Source organism: Balaenoptera musculus, chromosome 12, assembly GCF_009873245.2.
Source record: "Balaenoptera musculus isolate JJ_BM4_2016_0621 chromosome 12, mBalMus1.pri.v3, whole genome shotgun sequence".
NCBI lineage: Eukaryota > Metazoa > Chordata > Mammalia > Artiodactyla > Balaenopteridae > Balaenoptera > Balaenoptera musculus.
In genome coordinates this window covers 17094307-17115412 of record NC_045796.1, presented here as the reverse complement: position 1 = coordinate 17115412, position 21106 = coordinate 17094307, and the positions used below count along the sequence as shown (strand labels likewise).

At 41.5% G+C, this 21106-nt stretch overlaps 1 protein-coding gene across 1 annotated transcript in view; it reads left to right on the top strand.

The window, feature by feature from the left end:
- Positions 1 to 17504, top strand: part of UST (uronyl 2-sulfotransferase) — a 290670-nt gene extending 273166 nt beyond the window's left edge. Inside the window, exon 8 of the mRNA XM_036871971.1 lies at positions 14494 to 17504. Within this exon, the coding sequence (XP_036727866.1) occupies positions 14494 to 14777 (284 nt within the window). The 3' untranslated portion in view covers positions 14778 to 17504. The remainder of the gene's footprint in view (positions 1 to 14493) is intronic.
- The last annotated feature ends 3602 nt before the right edge of the window (positions 17505 to 21106 follow it).

The following is a 21106-nucleotide window of genomic DNA, read 5'->3' as shown; positions in this document are numbered from 1 at the left end:
TCGGGGGTCCTGCTTTTCAGAGGATGCACGTGGGGTTAGGCCTCCACTTCTTGATGATTTTGCTGTACAGTATATGCCCACCTAACGTGGGCTGCTTCATTTCCCAAAGAATGCTGATAATAAGTATGGATTTTTAAAGCATGATTGTTTTCTGGCTGAAATAACAACAGTCTCCAACAATTCCTAACAACTTCCTCTGCTACTGCTATTACGGCAACCTGGAAAGAGCCTGATTCCATAGTTCACGTAGCTTTGTTTTGTTTGGAGGGAAAGTCTGGCGTTTTATAAAAATGTGGAACACTTAGCACTGGAATGACTTTTCCATAGCACTGATTATTGTACAGCAAGACATTTAACCATATGTCTTCGAAATGTGATTTTAAAAATTCTCCACTAACCATAAAAGGCAGACTGCCCTCTACTCTTTCCATATGAAGGTGATAATTTTCTACAGGCTCACGAAAGCTGTGCTGGTTATGGCCAAGTACTTAGGGGAAACCTCATCACAAATGAGAGGCCTGGGCTCCAATTCCAGCTCTGTTGCTTACTCACTAGCTATGTGACCTTGGGTAAGTCATTTAATTTCCAAAAGCTTCTATTCCCCCATCTGCAAAATAGGGGCCAAGACACCTCAAAGGGTGATTGGGAATATTAAATAAAATAACATACGTGGGGGCATAAGCCAAACCCATGATAGGTATTTGCCATCAGTGTTGGTTGAATCTGAATCTCTGCTTCTCCTGCCACGAAATTGCACTCCTATTTCTGACCATGACATACCCCTCTGGCAATATCATTAACCTTCCTATCAAATTTGGCAGCTCTTTGGAAAACAAAAGGGCAAAGAAGCTATAGTTGTTTCATGTAAACTTTTGGTTTTGTGTCCACAGTGGTATGAAAACTAGAGGGAGGAGGGTTGGATGACAGTAGCCAGAGAGGAAGGAAGGGAGAAGGGAAGAGGCTGGACCAGAGCCCTGGGAGTGCTGACACTTAAGGGACAAGCAGGGAAAGAGCACCGGGCATAGAGCACTGAAGGGGAGCAATCAGAAGGAGTCCAAGACCACCAGGGAAGTGCTCTTGTAGATGCCACAGGAAGACGGTTCCAAGATGGCGTGTGTGGCCATCAGTGTTGTGAGGTCATGCTAAGAAGTCATAGAAGGCCTGAGAAATGTCCACTGAGTTATCAACAAGGAAGCAAGAGCAATTTGACTGGACTGGAGCATTGAGAGGACAGAAACCAGGTTTTGATGAGTCCAATCATGTGAGTACGTTGAAAATCTGGTGACGACAAATTTAGACACCTCTTCAAGAAGTTTGGTTGTGATGGAGAGTAGAGAGAGAAGATAGAGGAGGACATGAGACTTAAGGGTTTTCTTTAAGGAGACTTGACCACATTTGATTTGCAGGGGGTAAGGAGCCAGTTGAGAAGGAGAGGTTGACAATGAAGAAGAGAGAATGTAGATAGAGCAAGAGTGAGGGAGAGAGAAGGCATAGATGGATGGAGCGAGGATTGGATATCAATGCAAAACTGGAGCTTAATAAAAAAAAAATCATCTGTCATAAGTGTCCTCTGAACCAGCTGTCAGTACCCCTCATGTTTAGACAGGGGCTAAGGAGGGTAAGGAGGATTGAGGTAACCGAAATACACTTGGCAATCTGTTGCTATCCAAAAAAGGATCTTGCACAACTTTGTCTTGTAGCCACAAATGAAACATTTCCCTTTACTCTTACCCTAAAAGTCTGTCCTATCTGTAGAGTTTTCTAGCAAGCACAGGACTCAGTCTCCTAGTGTTTGTTCTTACTAGTACTACCCAGTAGCCAAAACACTTTCATCAGGATAGTGAGGTGATATGTAATTAAAATTTGGTTCGAAAGGCCAATTGGGATCTTATCAAATATAAATCTTATTAGAGATCTCCCATTACCTTATAAAATTTGGATAAAATAAGTCAATGAATGGGGCTGTAAGTGGGATCCCCAGCACTGACTTGATGGAGAACACTATGAAGTCCAGACTCTGGTCATTGCAAGAAGGCTGACTTTTCCCAAACTTTGTAGATCCTGGGTCAGTTTCTGCCGGGGTTTCTGAATAATGATTCCTACTAGAAACACCTAATTATAAGTTCAGGCTAAATAAAACACCAGGAAGAGGTTTCCTGGAACTGAGGAACTCTCCAAATACTGATGATTATGTTCATTTTCATCATTGACTCTGGGTATTGGCCTTTCTTATTGGACCCAGAGATAACCTAGTCCAATTTCCTTTTTTAAATCAACCTTTTTCTTCCTCCGGATTATAAACCCACTAGCCATCCCTACTAAAATGCCTGCTTATTTCCTGCAAGATCTACTACAATCTGGACTCCCCGGTCAACGTGAGGAGTGGTAGGCTTTAGGCCCACCTGCCGACTACCTTATGTTCCATTGCTTTTGGGGAGACATGAGAGGGACCGTGATAAGCTTGCTGGCCTTTCTGCAGCAAAAGCACAACACTTGCTTACCATGCAGACCCTCCTGCCTCTGCCTCTTTTCAGCTACATGACCTTGAACCAGTCAGAGTCTTGCTCTGCCTCAGTTTCTTCATCTATAACATGGCTCTTCCACTGAGGGGTTAATGTGAGGATTAAATATGATTCCGTGTATAAGTGCCTAGTTTAGTGCTTGGTACACCTTAGTCCTCACTAAATGTAGCTGTTACTCTAAAAATACCCCACAAGGGATCAGGCTCAGCTGAGACCATCCCCATCTCTTGACAAATCAATTAATTAATGATGTAAATATATCCTGGTTCTTTCCATTGTGCTTGAATGACATACTATCATCTTTGACATACCTGCTCTGCCCACCCACCAACTTGCCCATCCCCAGCCATGGAGAAAAACATGCAAGGAAGAGAGTTTTGTTGTGATGAACCAGGAGTAGCTTTAAATCTATCGACCTAGTTACCTAATCACAACCAAACAGGGAAACCTATAAATCCATCATACCGTCATTTTAAAAACTCTTCACAAATTTTTACTGGCTTGATATAAATAACCCATTAGAGCAAGTCAACTCAATTCATTAAATACATCAACATTTTATTTATTTATTTATTTATTATTTTAATTTTTAATAAATTCTTATTGGAGTATAGTGGATTTACAATGTTGTGTTACTTTCAGGTAAAAAAGTGAATCAGCTATGCATATATGTATATCCACTCTTTTTTTTAAACATCTTTATTGGAGTATAATTATTTTACAATGCTGTGTTAGTTTCTGCTGTATAACAAGGTGAATCAGCTACATGTATACATATATCCTCATATCCCCTCCCTCTTGCATCTCTCTCCCACCCTCCCTATCCCACCCCTCTAGGTGGTCACAAAGCACGTAGCTGATCTCCCTGTGCTATGCAGCTGCTTCCCACTAGCTATCTATTTTACATTTGGTAGTGTATATATGTCCATGCCACTCTCTCACTTCGTCCCAGCTTACCCTTCACCCTCCCCATGTCCTCAAGTCCATTCTCTATGTCTGCGTCTTTATTCCTGTCCTGCCCCTAGGTTCTTCACAGCCATTTCTTTTTTTTAGATTCCATATATATATGTTAGCATATGGCACTTGTTTTTCTCTTTCTGACTTACTTCACTCTGTATGACAGACTCTAGGTCCATCCACCTCACTACAAATAACTCAATTTCGTTTCATTTCATGGCTGCGTAATATTCCATTGTATACATGTGGCGCATCTTCTTTATCCATTCATCTGTTGATGGACACTTAGGTTGCTTCCATGTCCTGGCTATTGTAAATAGAGCTGCAATGAACATTGTGGTACATGACTCTTTTTGAATTATGGTTTTCTCAGGGTATATGCCCAGTAGTGGGATTGCTGGGTCGTATGGTAGTTCTATTTTTAGTTTTTTAAGGAACCTCCATGCTGTTCTCCATAGTGGCTGTATCAATTTACATTTCCACCAACAGTGCAAGAGGGTTCCTTTTTCTCCACACCCTCTCCAGCATTTATTGTTTGTAGATTTTTTGATGATGACCATTCTGACTGGTGTGAGGTGATACCTCATTGTAGTTTTGATTTGCCTTTCTCTAATGATTAGTGATGTTGAGCATCCTTTCATGTGTTTGTTGGCAATCTGTATATCTTCTTTAGTGAAATGTCTATTTAAGTCTTCTGCGCATTTTTGGATTGGGTTGTTTGTTTATTTGATATTGAGCTGCATGAGCTGCTTGTATATTTTGGAGATTAATCCTTTGTCAGTTGCTTCATTTGTAAATATTTTCTCCTGTTCTGAGTGTTGTCTTTTCATCTTGTTTATGTTTTCCTTTGCTGTGCAAAAGCTTTTAAGTTTCATTAGGTCCCATTTGTTTATTTTTGGTTTTATTTCCATTTCTATAGGAGGTGGTTCAAAAAGAATCTTGCTGTGATTTATGTCATAGAGTGTTCCTGCCTATGTTTTCCTCTAAGAGTTTGATAGTGTCTGGCCTTACATTTAGGTCTTTATTCCATTTTGAGTTTATTTTTGTGTATGGTGTTAGGGAGTGTTCTAATTTCATTCTTTTACATGTAGCTTTCCAGTTTTCCCAACACCACTTATTGAACAGGCTGTCTTTTCTCCAGTGTATATTCTTGCCTCCTTTATCAAAGATTAGGTGACCATATGTGCGTGGGTTTATCTCTGGGCTTTCTATCCTGTTCCATTGATCTATACTTCTGTTTTTGTGCCAGTACCATACTGTCTTGATTACTGTAGCTTTGTAGTATAGTCTGGAGTCTGGGAGCCTGGTTCCTCCAGCTCCGTTTTTCTCTCTCAAGATTGCTTTGGCTATTCGGGGTCTTTTGTGTTTCCATACAAATTGTGAAATTTTTTGTTCTAGTTCTGTGGAAAATACCAGTGGTAGGTTGATAGGGATTGCACTGAATCTGTAGATTGCTTTGAGTAATACATTCATTTACACAATGTTAATTCTTCCAATCCAAGAACATGGTATGGTATATCTCTCCATCTGTTTTCTTTCATCAGAGTCTTATAGTTTTCTACATACAGGTCTTTTGTCTCCTTAGGTAGGTTTATTCCTAGGTATTTTATTCTTTTTGTGCAATAGTAAATGGAGTGTTTCCTTAATTTCTCTTTCAGATATTTCATCATTAGTGTATAGGAATGCAAGAGATTTCTGCGCATTAATTTTGTATCCTGCTACTTTACCAAATTCATTGATTATCTCTAGTAGTTTTCTGGTAGCATCTTTAGGATTCTCTATGTATAGTATCATGTCATTTGCAAACAGTGACAGTTTTACTTCTCTCCTGATTTGGATTCCTTTTATTTCTTTTTCTCCTCTGATTGCTGTGGCTAAAATTTCCAAAGCTATGTTAAATAATGGTGGTGACAGTGGGCAGCCTTGTCTTCTTCCTGATCTTAGTGGAAACGGTTTCAGTTTTTCACCATTGAGAACGATGTTTGGCTGTGGGTTTGTCATATATGGCCTTTATTATGTTGCTGTAGGTTCCCTGTACACCTACTCTCTAGAGAGTTTTTATCAAAAATGGGTGTTGAATTTTGTCGAAAGCTTTTTCTGCATCTATTGAGATTATCATATGGTTTTTCTCCTTCAATTTGTTAATATGGTTTATCACATTGATTGATTTGCATATATTGAAGAATCCTTGCATTCCTGGGATAAACACCACTTGATCATGGTGTATGAGCTTTTTGCAGTGCTGTTGGATTCTGTTTGCTAGTATTTTGTTGAGGATTTTTGCATCTATGTTCATCAGTGATATTGGCCTGTAGTTTTCTTTTTTTGTGACATCTATGTCTGGTTTTGGTATCAGGGTGATGGTGGCCTCGTAGAATGAGTTTGGAAGTGTTCCTCCCTCTGCTATATTTTGGAAGAGTTTGAGGATAGGTGTTAGCTCTTCTCTAGATGTTTGATAGAATTCGCCTGTGAAGCCATCTGGTCCTGGGCTTTTGTTTGTTGGAAGATTTTTAATCACAGTTTCAATTTCAGTGCTTGTGATTGATCTATTTATATTTTCTATTTCTTCCTGGTTCAGTCTCGGAAGGTTGTGCTTTTCTAAGAATTTGTCCATTTCTTCCAGGTCGTCCATTTTATTGGCATATAGTTTCTTGTAGTAATCTCTCATGATCCATTGTATTTCTGTAGTGTCAGTTGTTACATCTTTTTCATTTCTAATTCTATTGATTTGAGTCTTCCCCCTTTTTTTCTTGATGAGTCTGGCTAATGGTTTATCAATTTTATCTTCTCAAAGAATGAGCTTTTAGTTTTATTGATCTTTGCTATTGTTCCCTTCACTTCTTTTTCATTTATTTCTGATCTGATCTTTATGATTTCTTTTCTTCTGCTAACCTTGGCGTTTTTTTGTTCTTCTTTCTCTAATTGCTTTAGGTGTAAGGTTAGGTTGTTTATTTGAGATATTTCTTGTTTCTTGAGGTAGGATTGTATTGCTATAAACTTCCCTCTTAGAAATGCTTTTGCAGCATCCCATAGGTTTTGGGTCATCGTGTGTTCATTGTCATTTGTTTCTAGGTATTTTTTGATTTCCTCTTTGATTTCTTCAGTAATCTCTTGATTCTTTAGTAGTGTATTGTTTAGCCTCCATGTGTTTGTAGTTTTTACAGATTTTTTCCTGTAGTTGATATTGAGTCTCATAGCGTTGTGGTCAGAAAAGATACTTGATATGATTTCAAGTTTCTTAAATTTACCAAGGCTTGATTTGTGACCCAAGATATTATCTATCCTGGAGAACGTTCCCTGAGCACTTGAGAAGATAGTGTATTCTGTTATTTATGGATGGAATGTCCTATAAATATCAATTAAATCCATGTTGTTTAATGTATCATTTAAAGCTTGTGTTTCCTTATTTATTTTCATTTTGGATGATCTGCCCATTGTTGAAAGTGGGGTGTTAAAGTCCCCTACTATGATTGTGTTACTGTTGATTTCCCCTTTTATGGCTGTTAGCTTTTGCCTTATGTATTGAGGTGCTCCTATGTTGGGTGCATAAATATTTGCAGTTGTTATATCTTCTTCTTGGATTGTTCCCTTGATGATTATGTAGTGTCCTTCTTTGTCTCTTGTAATAGTCTTTATTTTAAAGTCCATTTTGTCTGATATGAGAAATACTACTCCAGCTTTCTTTTGATTTCCATTTGCATGGAATATCTTTTACCAGCCCCTCACTTTCAGTCTGTATGTGTTCCTAGGTCTGAGCTGGGTCTCTTGTACACAGCATATATATGGGTCTTGCTTTTGTATCCATTCAGCCAGTCTGTGTCTTTTGGTTGGAGCATTTAATCCATTTACATTTAAGGTAATTATCGATATGTATGTTCCTATTACCATTTTCTTAATTGTTTGGGGTTTGTTATTGTAGGTCTTTTCCTTCTCTTGTGTTTCTTGTCTAGAGAAGTTCCTTTAGGATTTTTTGTAAAGCTGGTTTGATGGAGCTGAATTCTCTTAGCTTTTGCTTTTCTGTAAAGGTTTTAATTTCTCTGTAGAATCTGAATGAGATCCTTGCTGGGTGGAGTAAACTTGGTTGTTGGTTTTTTCCCTTTCATCACTTTAAATATGTCCTGCCACTCCCTTCTGGCTTGCAGAGTTTCTGCTGAAAGATCAGCTGTTAACCTTATGGGGAATTCCCTTCTTTGTTATTTGTTGTTTTTCTCTTGCTGCCTTTAATATTTTTTCTTTCTATTTAATTTTTGATAGTTTGATTAATATGTGTCTTGGCGTGTTTCTCCTTGGATTTATCCTGTATGGGACTCTCAGCACTTCCTGGACTTGATTGACTATTTCCTTTCCCATATTAGAGAATTTTTCAAGTATAATCTCTTCAAATATTTCCTCAGTCCCTTTCTTTTTCTCTTCTTCTGGGACCCCTATAATTTGAATGTTGGTGTGTTTAATGTTGTCCCAGAGGTCTCTGAGACTGTCCTCGATTCTTTTCATTCTTTTTTCTTTATTCTGCTGTGCAGTAGTTATTTCCACTATTTTATGTTCCAGGTCACTTATTTGTTCTTCTGCCTTAGTTATTCTGCTATTGATTCCTTCTAGAGAATTTTAAATTTCATTTCTTGTGTTGTTCATCATTGTTTGCTTGCTCTATTGTTCTTCTAGGTCCTTGTTAAACGTTTCTTGTATTTTCTCCATTCTATTTCCAAGATTTTGGATCATCTTTACTATCATTATTCTGAATTCTTTTTCAGGTAGACTGCCTATTTCCTCTTCATTTGTTTGGTCTGGTGGGTTTTTACCTTGCTCCTTGATCTGCTGCGAATTTCTCTGTTTTCTCATTTTGCTTAACTTACTGTGTTTGGGGTCTCCTTTTCACAGGCTGCAGGTTCGTAGTTCCCATTGTTTTTGGTGTCTGCCCCCAGTGGGTAAAGTTGGTTCAGTGGGTTGTGTAGGCTTCCTGGGGTAGGGGACTGGTGCCTGTGTTCTGGTGGATGAGGCTGGATCTTGTCTTTCTGGTTGGCAGGACCACATCTGGTGGTGTGTTTTGTGGTGTCTGTGAACTTATTATGATTTTAGGCAGCCTCTCTGCTAATGGGTGGGGTTGTGTTCCTGTCTTGCTAGTTGTTTGGCATTGGGTGTCCAGCACTGGAGCTTGCTGTTCATTGAGTGGAGCTGGGTCTTAGTGTTGAGACGGAGATCTCTGGGAGAATTCTCGCCAATTGATATTACGTTGGGCCGGAGGTCTCTGGTGATCCAATGTCCTGAACTCGGCTCTCCCACCTCAGAGGCTCAGGCCTGACACCCAGCTGGAGCACCAAGACCCTGTCAGCCATGTGGCTCAGAAGAAAAGGGAGAAAAAAAAGAAAGAAAGAAAAAAATAAAAATAAATAAATAATGTTATTAAAATTAAAAATAAAAAAATATTATTAAAATTTTTAAAATTTAAAGTATTAAAAAAAAGAGAGAGAGCAACCAATCCAATAAAGAAATCCAATGATAACAAGCACTAAAAACTAAACTAAGATAAACATAAAAATAAGAAACTAGTCAGTCGCATACAGCAAACCCCAAGTCTACAGTTGCTCCCAAAGTCCTCCGCCTCAATTTTGGGATGATTCATTGTCTATTCAGGTATTCCATAGATGCAGGTACATCAAGTTGACTGGGGAGATTTAATCCGCTGCTCCTGAGGCTCCTGGGAGAAATTTCCCTTTCTTTTCTTTGTTCGCACAGGTCTTGGGGCTCAGCTTTGGATTTGGCCCCGTCTCTGCATGTAGGTCGCCCTCTGGCATCTGTTCTTGTCTCAGAGAGGACGGGGTTAAAAGAGCAGCTGCTTCGGGGGCTCTGGCTCACTCAGGCCGGGGGGAGGGAGGGGTACGGATGCGGGGCGAGCCTGTGGCGGCAGCGGCCAACATGACGTTGCACCAGCCTGAGGCGCGCCGTGCGTTCTCCCAGGGAAGTTGTCCCTGGATCACGGGACCCTGGCAGTGGCGGGCTGCCCAGGCTCCCGGGAGGGGAGGTGTGGAGAGTGAGCTGTGCTCGCACACAGGCTTCTTGCAGCAGCAGCCTTAGCATCTCATGCCCGTCTCTGGGGTCCACGCTGATAGCCGCGGCTCACGCTGTCACTGGAGCTCGTTTAGGCGGCGCTCTGAATCCCCTCTCCTCGCACACCTGAAACAATGGTCTCTTGCCTCTTCGGCAGCTCCAGACCTTTTCCCGGACTCCCTCCCAGCCAGCTGTGGTGCACTAGCCCCTTCAGACTGTGTTCACGCCGCCAACCCCAGTCCTCTCCCTGGCATCCGACCGAAGCCCGAGCCTCAGCTCCCAGCCCCCGCCCGCCCCGGCAGGGGAGCAGACAAGCCTCTCGGGCTGGTGAGTGCTGCTCGGCACCGATCCTCCGTGCGGGAATCTCTCCACTTTGCCCTCCGCACCCCTGTGGCTGCGCTCTCTTCCGTGGCTCCAAAGCTCCCCCCTCCGCCACCTGCAGTCTCCACCCGTGAAGGGGCTTCCTAGTGTGTGGAAACCTTTCCTCCTTCACAGCTCCCTCCCACTGGTGCAGGTCCCGTCCCTATTCTTTTGTCTCTGTTTTTTCTTTTTTCTTTTGCCCTACCCAGGTACGTGGGGAGTACCTGCCTTTTGGGAGGTCTGAGGTCTTCTGCCAGCGTTCAGTAGGTGTTCTGTAGGAGTTGTTCCACATGTAGATGTATTTCTGATGTATTTGTGGGGAGGAAGGTGATCTCCACGTCTCACTCCTCCACCATCTTGAAGGTCCTCCTCTTTTTAGTTTTTAGTATTAAAGATTTTCTCTTTTAATGATGCATCCAGAGTCTTTGTATTGCACAATGTGAAGGAATGCCTTCATATTGTAATTAATGCTGGAATGCTGAAGCTCTGAATGCACTCATACACAGGCATAAATCCTCAAGAAGAGATGAAAGCAGATGAGAGATGTCAACAAAATATGGGGATGCTCACAATCCAACACTGATGCTGCAGAATGGACAACATTCCTCCTAGTTGTGATACTGTGATCCAGGCTCCTTCCATTTGGGGTCTTTCCATTTTTCGCCGCATGGCTACTGAGTCTATTCTAGGAGCTTTCTCTAGTCCATTCAGCTCACCTTTAACTTATTTGATCAGAACCAGCACAGTGGATCCCAGGTGATGGTTTTTCACATGCACTTTTTGAAACTCTTGTCTCATAGGGTACCGCGTGCAAAGGCCTCGCACTCAGCACTTCAGGTCAGAGTTCCTCGTGCGAAATGGCTCTGCAGACAACTCAGCTTGTCTGGGATAAGCGCCACGCAGAGCACTGCTATCCACTCTCTCTTTTTTTTTTTTTTTTTTATATTCTTTCCCTTATAGGCCATTACAGAGTATTGAGTAGAGTTTCCTGTGCTATACAGCAGGTCTTACTAGTTATCTATTTTATACATAGTAGTGTGTATATGTCGATCCTAATATCCAAATTAATCCCTCCCCCCTTAAATAGATCAACATTTTGTATCTAATTTATTTTAAAGACTAGTCTAAGAAGTTATCTTGCTCTAGGTTAAAAATTCACTGCGTACTCTCTCGGATGGCTTTGTAGTTAGTGATTACACTTGCTATACATTCTTTTTAGGAAAACAGTGTTTCAACCTTAAAGAACTTTGAGGCCCTGCAATAGAGCAGACCCCAAGTTACTTCTTTACAAAGACCAGGCTCCCCTATGCTTACTCTCTTGGGCCTTCCTCCAAAACAGGGTAGGGTGGCCTTCTATTTAAGTTCCAGGCACTGTTAAGCCCCTCCCTTTTCATAAAATGTAAATCTAAGTCCTCCTCTCTTTGCCGTTGCAATGTTTATGACTGTATATCAGGCCAGCACATAAAATAACTAATTCCAATATTTATCAATTACACTGGGGCTAATATTAGAACAAACAAAGTATATGAAAGATTGTTGAAGGAAATGCAGTTTTTTGGTTTCTCAAAATCAGGGGTTTCTACAGATCCATAAACGCCTAAGATCTTCATATATGGGTTTCCATGTACCCTCCCTATCTTCCTGAACATGAGCTTTAGTCAGGTTTTCAGGAGAGTTAGAAACCTCTGCTCTAGATTTTCTGTAATGTGTTCCCCAATCAAGCCAGAGTTGAGAACCTGACACATGCCACTTTCCTCTGGCCCCCATGAAACCCATGGCTGAATTTACTCTAAGGATGTTATCAAAATATTGCTAATTCCATTACAGTTTTTTCTTATGAAAATTCATAGAATATATTTCTTTATGGCATTACAACTAGGAATAGATGTGAATGGATTGTTTTACACGAAGAGTAATATACACTGTTTGTTAGCTGCTAGAAAGTTTAGGGCCAAACTCTTGACCCACCTCCTACATAAGCAGTTAGGACTTCACAGCATATATTTTGTGTTCCTCAATATTGGGGTCTGAGAGATGGATGAGTAAATAACACCCATTTCCTCCTGCCTGGGTTCTAAACTACGTGAGAAATCAATACTGGAGACAGAGAGATGGAGGTCCAAATGTCAGCTTTATTACCAAGTAAAGCTGGGTGGGAGAACTCAGCTGAGGTATGAGGAGAAATGGACCGGTAACATTCCATCCTGACTTCCACAGACTTGCCCATCGAGTCATAAATTGTGGCTGAAAGCCCTCGCCCTCCTCTGCAGGAGGATGTGAAGTCTCTGCAGACAAGCACACTCTCCCCAGAGGAGAGAACATCTCAATCCTTTATCCCAAAGGCACAATCAGAAAAAAACCGTCTGGCCCTGGAACCTGGCTTACCTCCCCGAATGAGGGGCTGGGGCAAAAGGCAGGAGCATCTCCATGGAGACCCTCCCATATGGGGAGGGGCAGCCGTTACCCCCAACACTGACCTTTCTCCTTTTTTCTTTCCTACCTTCATTCTCCCTTTGCCCAATTTCCTTAACGGTTTAGCTAATTGCATCATATATATTTTTGTAAAATTCTTTACATTCTTTTTGGAATAGGTTGGGTCAACTAATTTAACTAAAGAACTTATTTTAATATCATAGGAATCCTAATATTTTTCTGGCATGAGATAGCAAGACTCCACACATTTAGAGTGCTTCAAGAGGAAGGGACCAGAGGAGTCTGGAAATGAGCGAATTTTTTTCCGGGGCCTCTGTGTGCCTTGTCTATCTTTAACACCAGCTTTTTAAGCTCTGTCTTTTAAAAACCCAAAGAGATCTATACTTCAAGCCTATTAACATGTGTCGCTTCAGAGTAGCTATAGTTAATATCTTTAGTGAAGACAGATACTACAAAATGTTCTATCACAAACCCACTTTGTACACGTAACAAAAAAAAAATAAGTTGGTCTTCATTAAAATGAAAGATTTCTGTGCATCAAAGAAAACTATCAACAGATAAAAAGACAACCTACAGAATGGGAGAAAATATTTGCAAATCATATTCCTGATATATATGTAGAATATCCAGAATATATTAAAAAGAATACCAACTCAACAACAAAAAATTAAACAATCCAATTCAAAACAGGCAAAGGACTTGAATAAACATTTATCAAAAAAGGATATACAAATGACCAACAAACACATGAAAAAGATGCTCTGCATCATTAACCATCAGTGAAGTGAAAATCAAGACCACAATGAGATGCCACTTCACACTTACTGGGATGGCTACAATTTTTTGAAAATGGAAAATAACAATTGTAGAAGAGGATTTGGAGAAATTGGGACCTTCAGACATTGCTGCTAGGAATATACAGTGGTTCAGCCACTGAGGAAGGTACTTTGGTGGTTCCTCAAAAAGCTAAACACAGAATTACCGTATGAACCAGCAACTCCTCTTCTAGGTAGAATCCCAGAAAAAATTGAAAACAGGGACTCAAATGAAGACTTTTACAGAAATGTTCATAGCAGCACTCTTCACAATAGCCAAAAGGTAGAAGAAACCCAAATGTCCATCAATGGATATATGGATAAACAAATTATGGTACTTTCATATAATGGAATATTATTCAGCCATAAAAGCTAATGAAGTACTGATACATGTTACAAAATAGATGAACCTTGAAAACGTTATGTAAGTGGAAAAAAGCCAGACACAAAAGGGCAAGTATTGTGTGATGCCACTTATATGAGGTACCTAGAATAGACAGATTCATAGACAGAAAGTAGATTAGAGGTTACCTGGGGAAGGGTGGGAAGAGGAGAGGTATAAGGGAGCTATTGTTTAATGGGTACAGAGGTCCTGATTGGAGTCATGAAAGAATTTTGAAAATAGCGGTGATAGTTGCACAGCATTATGAATGTAATTAATTCCACCAAAACGTACACTTCAAAATGTTTAAAATTTTGTCATATAAATATATATATATAACATATAAATAGCATTTTATGTTATTAAGTGTTAATATAAAATTAAACAAATTTTAGTTATATATTTTACCACAAGAAAAAAATAACCATTCAAAATTGACAACAGTTAAAATTGTATTTAGGGAATCTAACAGTCCTTCCTTTACTTTTCTCAGCAGACACCTTGCTGAAATAGTGAAATGCAATGGCGTTTGTATCAAATTAAACTTTAAATAATAGATGTCGATATTTTAAAATAAAAAAAACAAGATGATTAGAAAGTGGTGAGACAGCTTTTTTCTGTGCTTCCTTCTGAAAGTAACAGGAAATAAAAATGAAAAGCAGGTAGATTTTGCTGCTCAAAAGAATGTATAACTTACAGTTACCATTGAATTGTGGTCAAATCTCATCATTCACATCCCAGGAAAGGGATGTTAGCTAGTTCAAGTTTAGTCAACTGGTGTTGATATTAACACATGGAATACGGTGAAATCTTTCCCAATGTTGTTGGGAAGCCATTTACCCCTTCTATTCCTTGAATGTTTAGTTTCTTTCCTTAGGAGCTGCCAGTATTATGCAGGTAACACAGGACCTCACCATCATCCCCCTTAAGCTGCAGCATTGCAGACAACGGCTCACGTGCAACCCTGCTTCTTTTGCAGAGCATAGGAAACTTGGAAACATGACTGTGACCGTGAAGAAGACCGTCCCCTCTCCTGAGGCTGTGCAGATTCTCTACCAGCGAATGAGATACGAGTACGAGTTCTACCACTACGTCAAGGAGCAGTTCCACCTGCTGAAGCGCAAGTTCGGACTGAAGTCCCGGGTCAGCCACCCCGTGCTGAGACCCCAGTTCTTCATTCCGACCCCACTGGAAACCGAGGAGCCGATTGATGACGAGGAACAGGACGATGAGAAGTGGCTCGAAGATATTTATAAGAGGTGATGCCAGCTCTGTGTTGCCTCCAATGGCTTAATCTCCCTTTCCAGAAAGTTTTTTGTTTGGGGAAGAAAAACCCTTAAGGGACGAAATTAATGCTCGGCAGCATTAAAAAGAACAAAACGTTCCCACAGGTTGGGGTCATTGGGAGATGCCCGGTTTTGCGGGTTTTATTTGTTTGATTTTATTCTGTGTTTTTCTGGCTCCTTGGGTCCTTCTGAGGTACACTACATGGCTCCATCACAAGGCATCTCATCATAAAATAGCTTTTCTTCCCCTAGCATAAATGAGAGAAAGCGGAGAAATAGAGCCTATAGCCCAATAACTTATCATTTGTAAGATGACCTATAAAAATATTACCTCAGTGGTAGGAAACATCCAGACTTGTATATTTCAGTAGAAACACAAAACCACTTCAGAGACCAGGGAATCTACTCTAGAAGAGGAGGAGAGGAGAGGAGAGGAGGAGAAGTAAGTAAGAGGAGAAGGTCAGACAGATAAGGGCATCAGAAGGAAGGATGCCCCTGGGTAAGTGGTTTCTGCCCACACGGGTAGAATTCTGCCTCTGGTCCATCTCAGGGGACACTTTCACCAAGAGCAGCACGCTTATTATCTCTGAACGAGCAAGTAGGCTTGTGCCACACCCTTCACCAGTCCAGAGCCTTGAGTACCTCTCAAGGTCAAAGCGCATGGCAAACTCCATTGAGGCATTTCATTTCCAAGCACCATTCTGACAGATTTCAAAGTAGCATAGCCAGGAAAAGAGTTTGTTGGCTGTGTAAAGAAGAGCATGGGCAGACAGATGAACTCTGGAGGACATGTGGCCTAGGAAAATGGCATGGCTGTGTCCTTTGCACCCAACATGAAACATGTCTCTTACCAGCATTGCTTTAACTGGAAACCCAGGAACCAATTTAGCTCTGACATTTGACTCCTGTGGCATAAGTTCTAAGCCTGACCACAGACAGTGCATGATCTATCAGGCACACCCCTGGCCAGCTGTGTCCCAAAGTAGCTGGTATCTTTTACCTTCTAGGTCCCTTGAGAGGTACTTGTTTTTGGTGTTTTGGGGGCTCAGAAAGGGCTACTGAGTTCTGTGCAGGCAGCAGTCAAAATACAGTTCCACTTATTATGGAAGCAACTCCCTGCTGAGAACCCTTACTAGGACATCGGGAAGAGAAGCAGGAGCTTCTGGGTAAGAGACTGCTTGGCCAGATTTATGAGTAGGTGTCTGCCCCCAAAGTGATCTGAGTAGAAGTCGGGCAGTTCCATTCCTCCAAAATATCTCCTCCCCATCCCTTTCCCATCACCTGCCCATCTCCGTGGTGCCTTGGTTCAATCATTAGAAATCTATTTCTTTGGATTTGAGATGTTTTCATCTTTGACCACCCCCCCCCCCGAAAATACATATACTCTTGGGTGGATAATATACAGCAATATGAGAAGCAGGGGTGCAGGTGCTGGTGACAGGCAAGGTACTTGGGACAAATTTTGTCTCCTTCATGTTTTTTCCCCTAGAGCCAGCCCTTCAAGAGCCCTAGCAAAGTGTGAGTTGGGAATACTTAATAGTAAATAAGACTCTGATTTTACACAAGCTACACATTTTCTGCTTTTCAGAAACCAACAAGTCTCTCTAGAATTTTTTCTTCGTTCACTAAAATTGGACAGTAGCCAAGATATAAAGCAAGTCATTTGGAACCTGTCAAGTGTGCACTAAAGCTACTTTATTATGAGATGTATTGAGAAGGCTCCACCCTGCAGGAGTCCAGTGAAGGCTGGGACCACAGAGGCACAGAGTCCAGCATTTGGCCACTTGTGGGCCTCCTTTCTGCCTCAGAGAACTGGGGCAGGGAAGTGATGAAGGGAAATGTTCTTAGAAGAGGAAATGTCCTTTGTCCTGTTTAGAGAGACCAGGGCCCTACCGTTAGGCTTACTTTAAAAATCAACCCGGAGAAGAGCCATCATACTCAACAAAAGAGCAAGAGCTGCTGCCTGGTACCTTGTGAGTCCTTTCCTTTGAAATCGCATATAAAGAATGATCGTTAGTTTACACACTGTGCAATCTCATTATCTGAAAATAAGGTCTGCTAAGGGTTCTCTGCTGTTGTCAGCACATCAGGACAATTGGTCATTTTAAAAAATGCATCCTCTTAGTGCAAGTTCACATGAGCACTTGCACCTGTGTGTTCAGAGGCATTTATTGTCAGCAGTGATCATTATAACATCACAGCGAACGAGGCTGGCTGATTTACTTACAGGGCCTTAATGTAATTTTGCCCCAACAAACAGCCTCTGGGCCCTAAAAGTCAAGGCACTTCATCAGTTTATCTGGCACACACGACAACGTTTCTCTGGCCCTGAGCCCAACACAGTTTGTACTTCATGAAATATATTGTACATTTTACATAGTTTAATTTAAAAAATACATTTTAAGCTGGTTGATCTTTGACTGCCTTATTTATTATAAGCTTTCAGCACATTCCAAGGTTTTAGTTACTCAGGAAGGAGTTAATTAAAATGATTTTATTTTGGTCTGATGGATGTTTTTTTAAAAGGAAAATTATTATTATGAACCTTCAGCCTACTTTCCTTGAGTGCCGTAAAAGTGCTTGTAAATTGTTTTGTTTTTTTTTTTTTAAGAAGAAAAAATGGTGTTCGACATTGATGGAAATTCAGAAATATATATGGAACTGAAACATTAGCTTAGCTAAAATAAAAGCAATCTGTGTTTGACATGAAGTGTTCCTTAACTTATTCATTACCCATGTAAATAAATGAATATAAAGAAGTTGAAATTTTTTCCATTCTGTCGATAGCTGGAAATAAAGGTGCCTGCAGATCCTCACCGCCCCCTCAGCCTTCTTAGTAGGCCAGGCTTCGTCCTTAAGATGTGATTTTGGGAAAGATGTATTTTTAACAATCTAGAAACTCTTATTCTTATAATTAGATGACACTAAACACCCGCTGGCTTCGTTGCTCTGTGCACTCTGGTTGGTTGGGTGTCGGTGCTTCGTCGGAATCCCCAGCCATGATAGCGGGGTATCTATGCTGCCCGCCTGCAGTCACGTGGGAAAATAAGGCTGTGCCATCCCACGTCGCTCGGCGAGTACTCTGATCTCCTTCTCAGGCATGCAGAGCCTCCAAAGGTGGGTGATTCTAACCTCCCAAGTGAGCAGCCTCTAATCCAGAAACGCTCTTCCTGAGAAGTTTCCCTGCTGCATCAAATGGAACTCACAGAGAGAGAGAGGGAATCCCCATGCTTTCTAAATACTGGACGCTCCAGGCCAACTCCATGTGACTATTTTGTAAAAGAAAAGAACCAGAATCTTGGTACTAGATGAAAGAAAAATCCATTTTGGTAAAAATAACATGCTTAACTTCAGGTAAGAATCTGAGAGTCTTAAACAGCAAAGTGATAAGTGGTTACCTTTCTTTATCAGTTAATTTGTCTGTAACCCAGTCACAAGACGTTTGACTCTGAGTGAACTTTAAAGGCAAAAGTACTAAACAAAACCAGGACTCTGCCCCCTCTGGAGCTGCTTGTGTGTTCTGAAGTTCGTTATAAGTATGCTGTTACCTGCGGGTTTATCCAATGAGCTATTTGGCCTCGAATGAATTTTATAGGTAATGGCAGTATTTCTTAAAAGGCAAAATGATGATCCACAGCCATTCAGGAAGACAATTCTGTGGGTCAAAATTGTGAAACTCCCTTCAAATAAAAATAAAGAGGATTTATTTTACTAAAATAATTTACTTCCACCTGATGACAAAGAAATCGATTTTTTAAAGTATTTTGAATACCCTGCCAAAGAAAAGTCTATTTTAGGCTACCAGTATTGAGTCTGTTAAGAAAAACACATGGAACTTCTTTCACAGCTCAGAAAACTCACTGTGGTGTAACCCAGTGTATTCGTTTGCTAGAGCTGTCATAACAGAGTTCCACAGACAGAGTGGCTTAAACAGCAGAAATTTATTTTCTCGCAATTCTGGAGGCTAGAAGTCTGAGCTTAAGGTGTCAGCAGGGTTGGTTTCTTCTGAGGCCTCTCTCCTTGGCTTGCACATGGCCGTCTTCTCCCTGTGTCTTCACGTGGTCTTCACTCCATGTGTGTTCATGTCTGTATCCAAATTTCCTCTTTTTATAAGGATTCCAGTCATCCTGGATTAAGGCCCACTCTGAAGACCTCATTTGAATTTGATCACCTCTGTAAAAACCCTACCTCCAAATATAATCACATTCTGAGGTACTGTGGGTTAGGGCATCAATATATGAATTTCATGGGGACACAAATCAGCCTGTAACACCCAGATGACAGCAGAAAAGTTAGAGCAGATGAAGTAAGCTCCAACTAGGAGAGAAGCAAACCTTAAATCACAGACCGCTAGGGCTGCAGTGGGGCTCAGCAGTCATCTGGTCCTTTCCCTCATTTTACAGATGAGGAAACCAAGGTCCAGATGGGAGATGCAAATACATCACGGGCTTTTTCCATTCAGAGTTTAATTAACTTTTGAGTATCTACCAAATTAAAACCATAAAATAGTGGTGGAACCAGAGTCCATCTACTGACCTAGAATCCGGAATGGAAATGATAAGGCACATTTAGCCACTCCCAGTACCACCTGCCACCTGAAGGGAGCACGGCGAGCTGCCCTCTGCAGCTGTCCTAGGAGCTGGGGGTGTAGGACCCTCTTCCGCAGAGGGAGGCCCTATTGGTTTTCAAGCACTTACGTCCTCAGAAACTGGTGTCAGATAGTCTAGATTTTTCTCTCTACTCAGAGGTTCTTGTTTTTGGATAAACAGACTTGGACCACGTTTGCCGATCTCAAATTATAGAGTTTCGTTTTTCTTAGAGGCAAAATGAAAAGTCATGTCCTACTTCCTGTAAGGCGTTTTAGATGGACCCATCTCAAAAAATAAAGTCAAATGCAGCTCATAAAGCTAGTTGAAGGTGAGTGCAGACATGCCCTTGGAAAACCAGAACTAGAAGATAACCAGGCCCTGATCACTCGCAGGCCTCCTTGCTCACCGACTGTTCCACTCACTTGAGAATTCCTTTCTGCCTAGGGCCGGCTTGGCTCATGGCTCGGGCGCTGCTCGCTCCCAGGGAACACCCAGGCCCACAGATGTTCATGGGTCACAGAATTGTGAACTGACCACTTGTGCATTTTGGATTTCAACTTGTAAACATGGGGATTCCCTTTTTTTAAAAAAAGAAAGAAAGAAAGAAAAGAAAGAGAAAAAAAGAAGGAAGGGAAGAAAAATCATCACGCAAAGGAAAAATGTGAGCTAAGTTTTTCCTTTTGGAATCTTGGCGTGTGGGTGTAGCTATCTTCAATCTGGCTTTTGCCAGACCCTGTATGCTTTGAGCAGGCATGGAGCAATCTGCCTTACGCTGCACTGCCAGAACATTCAGACTTGACCTGTAACACGCCTCATTCCAGTCCTGAGCAGGGACAGCCGGGAGGACAGGCTGCGCCAGACACAGCACACTGACTGCTTGGTGCAACTCAGAGAAGAGGCGAAAAGCAGGAAGCAGAGCGTTGACTGACTGGGGCAAGCAGCGAAGTCCCCAAGGCCAAGCCTCAGATGGTCTATTTCACTGGGCATTTGAGTAAATCACTTGACCTCCCCACGCCTGAAGTCAACCCAGCTGGAAAGCATTAGGAAGAACATAGGACGTCCCTTGACAATGAAGAGCTGCTTCTGAGATGAGCCGTGTCCCACCCTCCACCCCCATAGGCTAAGAGACTAAGAACCACAGTCCTTCTGGGGCTGTGTCCCCAGCAAAAGAGGATAGAATTACACATAAGTCCAGATCCACTGATGCCCCCAACCCCTCACGTCTTCCAGGGCTGTTGCCCAGTGTACCAATGAGTCGAAAAGCAGCACTTCCGAAATGTGAACGGAGCTGATGGGAAGAGGCTCATTCTACTGGATGCGAGTCAGTGTTATCCAAGACAAACCACTCTGTGGATTTCCATTTTTCTCAACACTCCCTTTGGGAGTTTATCTAGCTGTGAGTTATAGGATTCCTCTTTTAACTCACAGCTTCTACTAAATACAGGCTTCCTCTAAGTCGTTTAAAATACCCTGTGTCTGTGATCCTATTAATAAGAAGGAGCTTAGACCATCCTTGCGAATTAGCGCAGGTTGCGTACAAGGAAAAGTTTCAATAAAAGTTGAAAACCTGACAGGACGGGGTGCTGTCGTTTTTGGAGTCTTGTTTCTCATTCTCAGAAGTGGCATCACTGCTGTGATGTGGGAGAAATCTGGTAATGATTTTGTGGGCTGCTGATGTGTTCAGCATGGCCGATCCTTCTGAGGGCCTTCCTTCCAC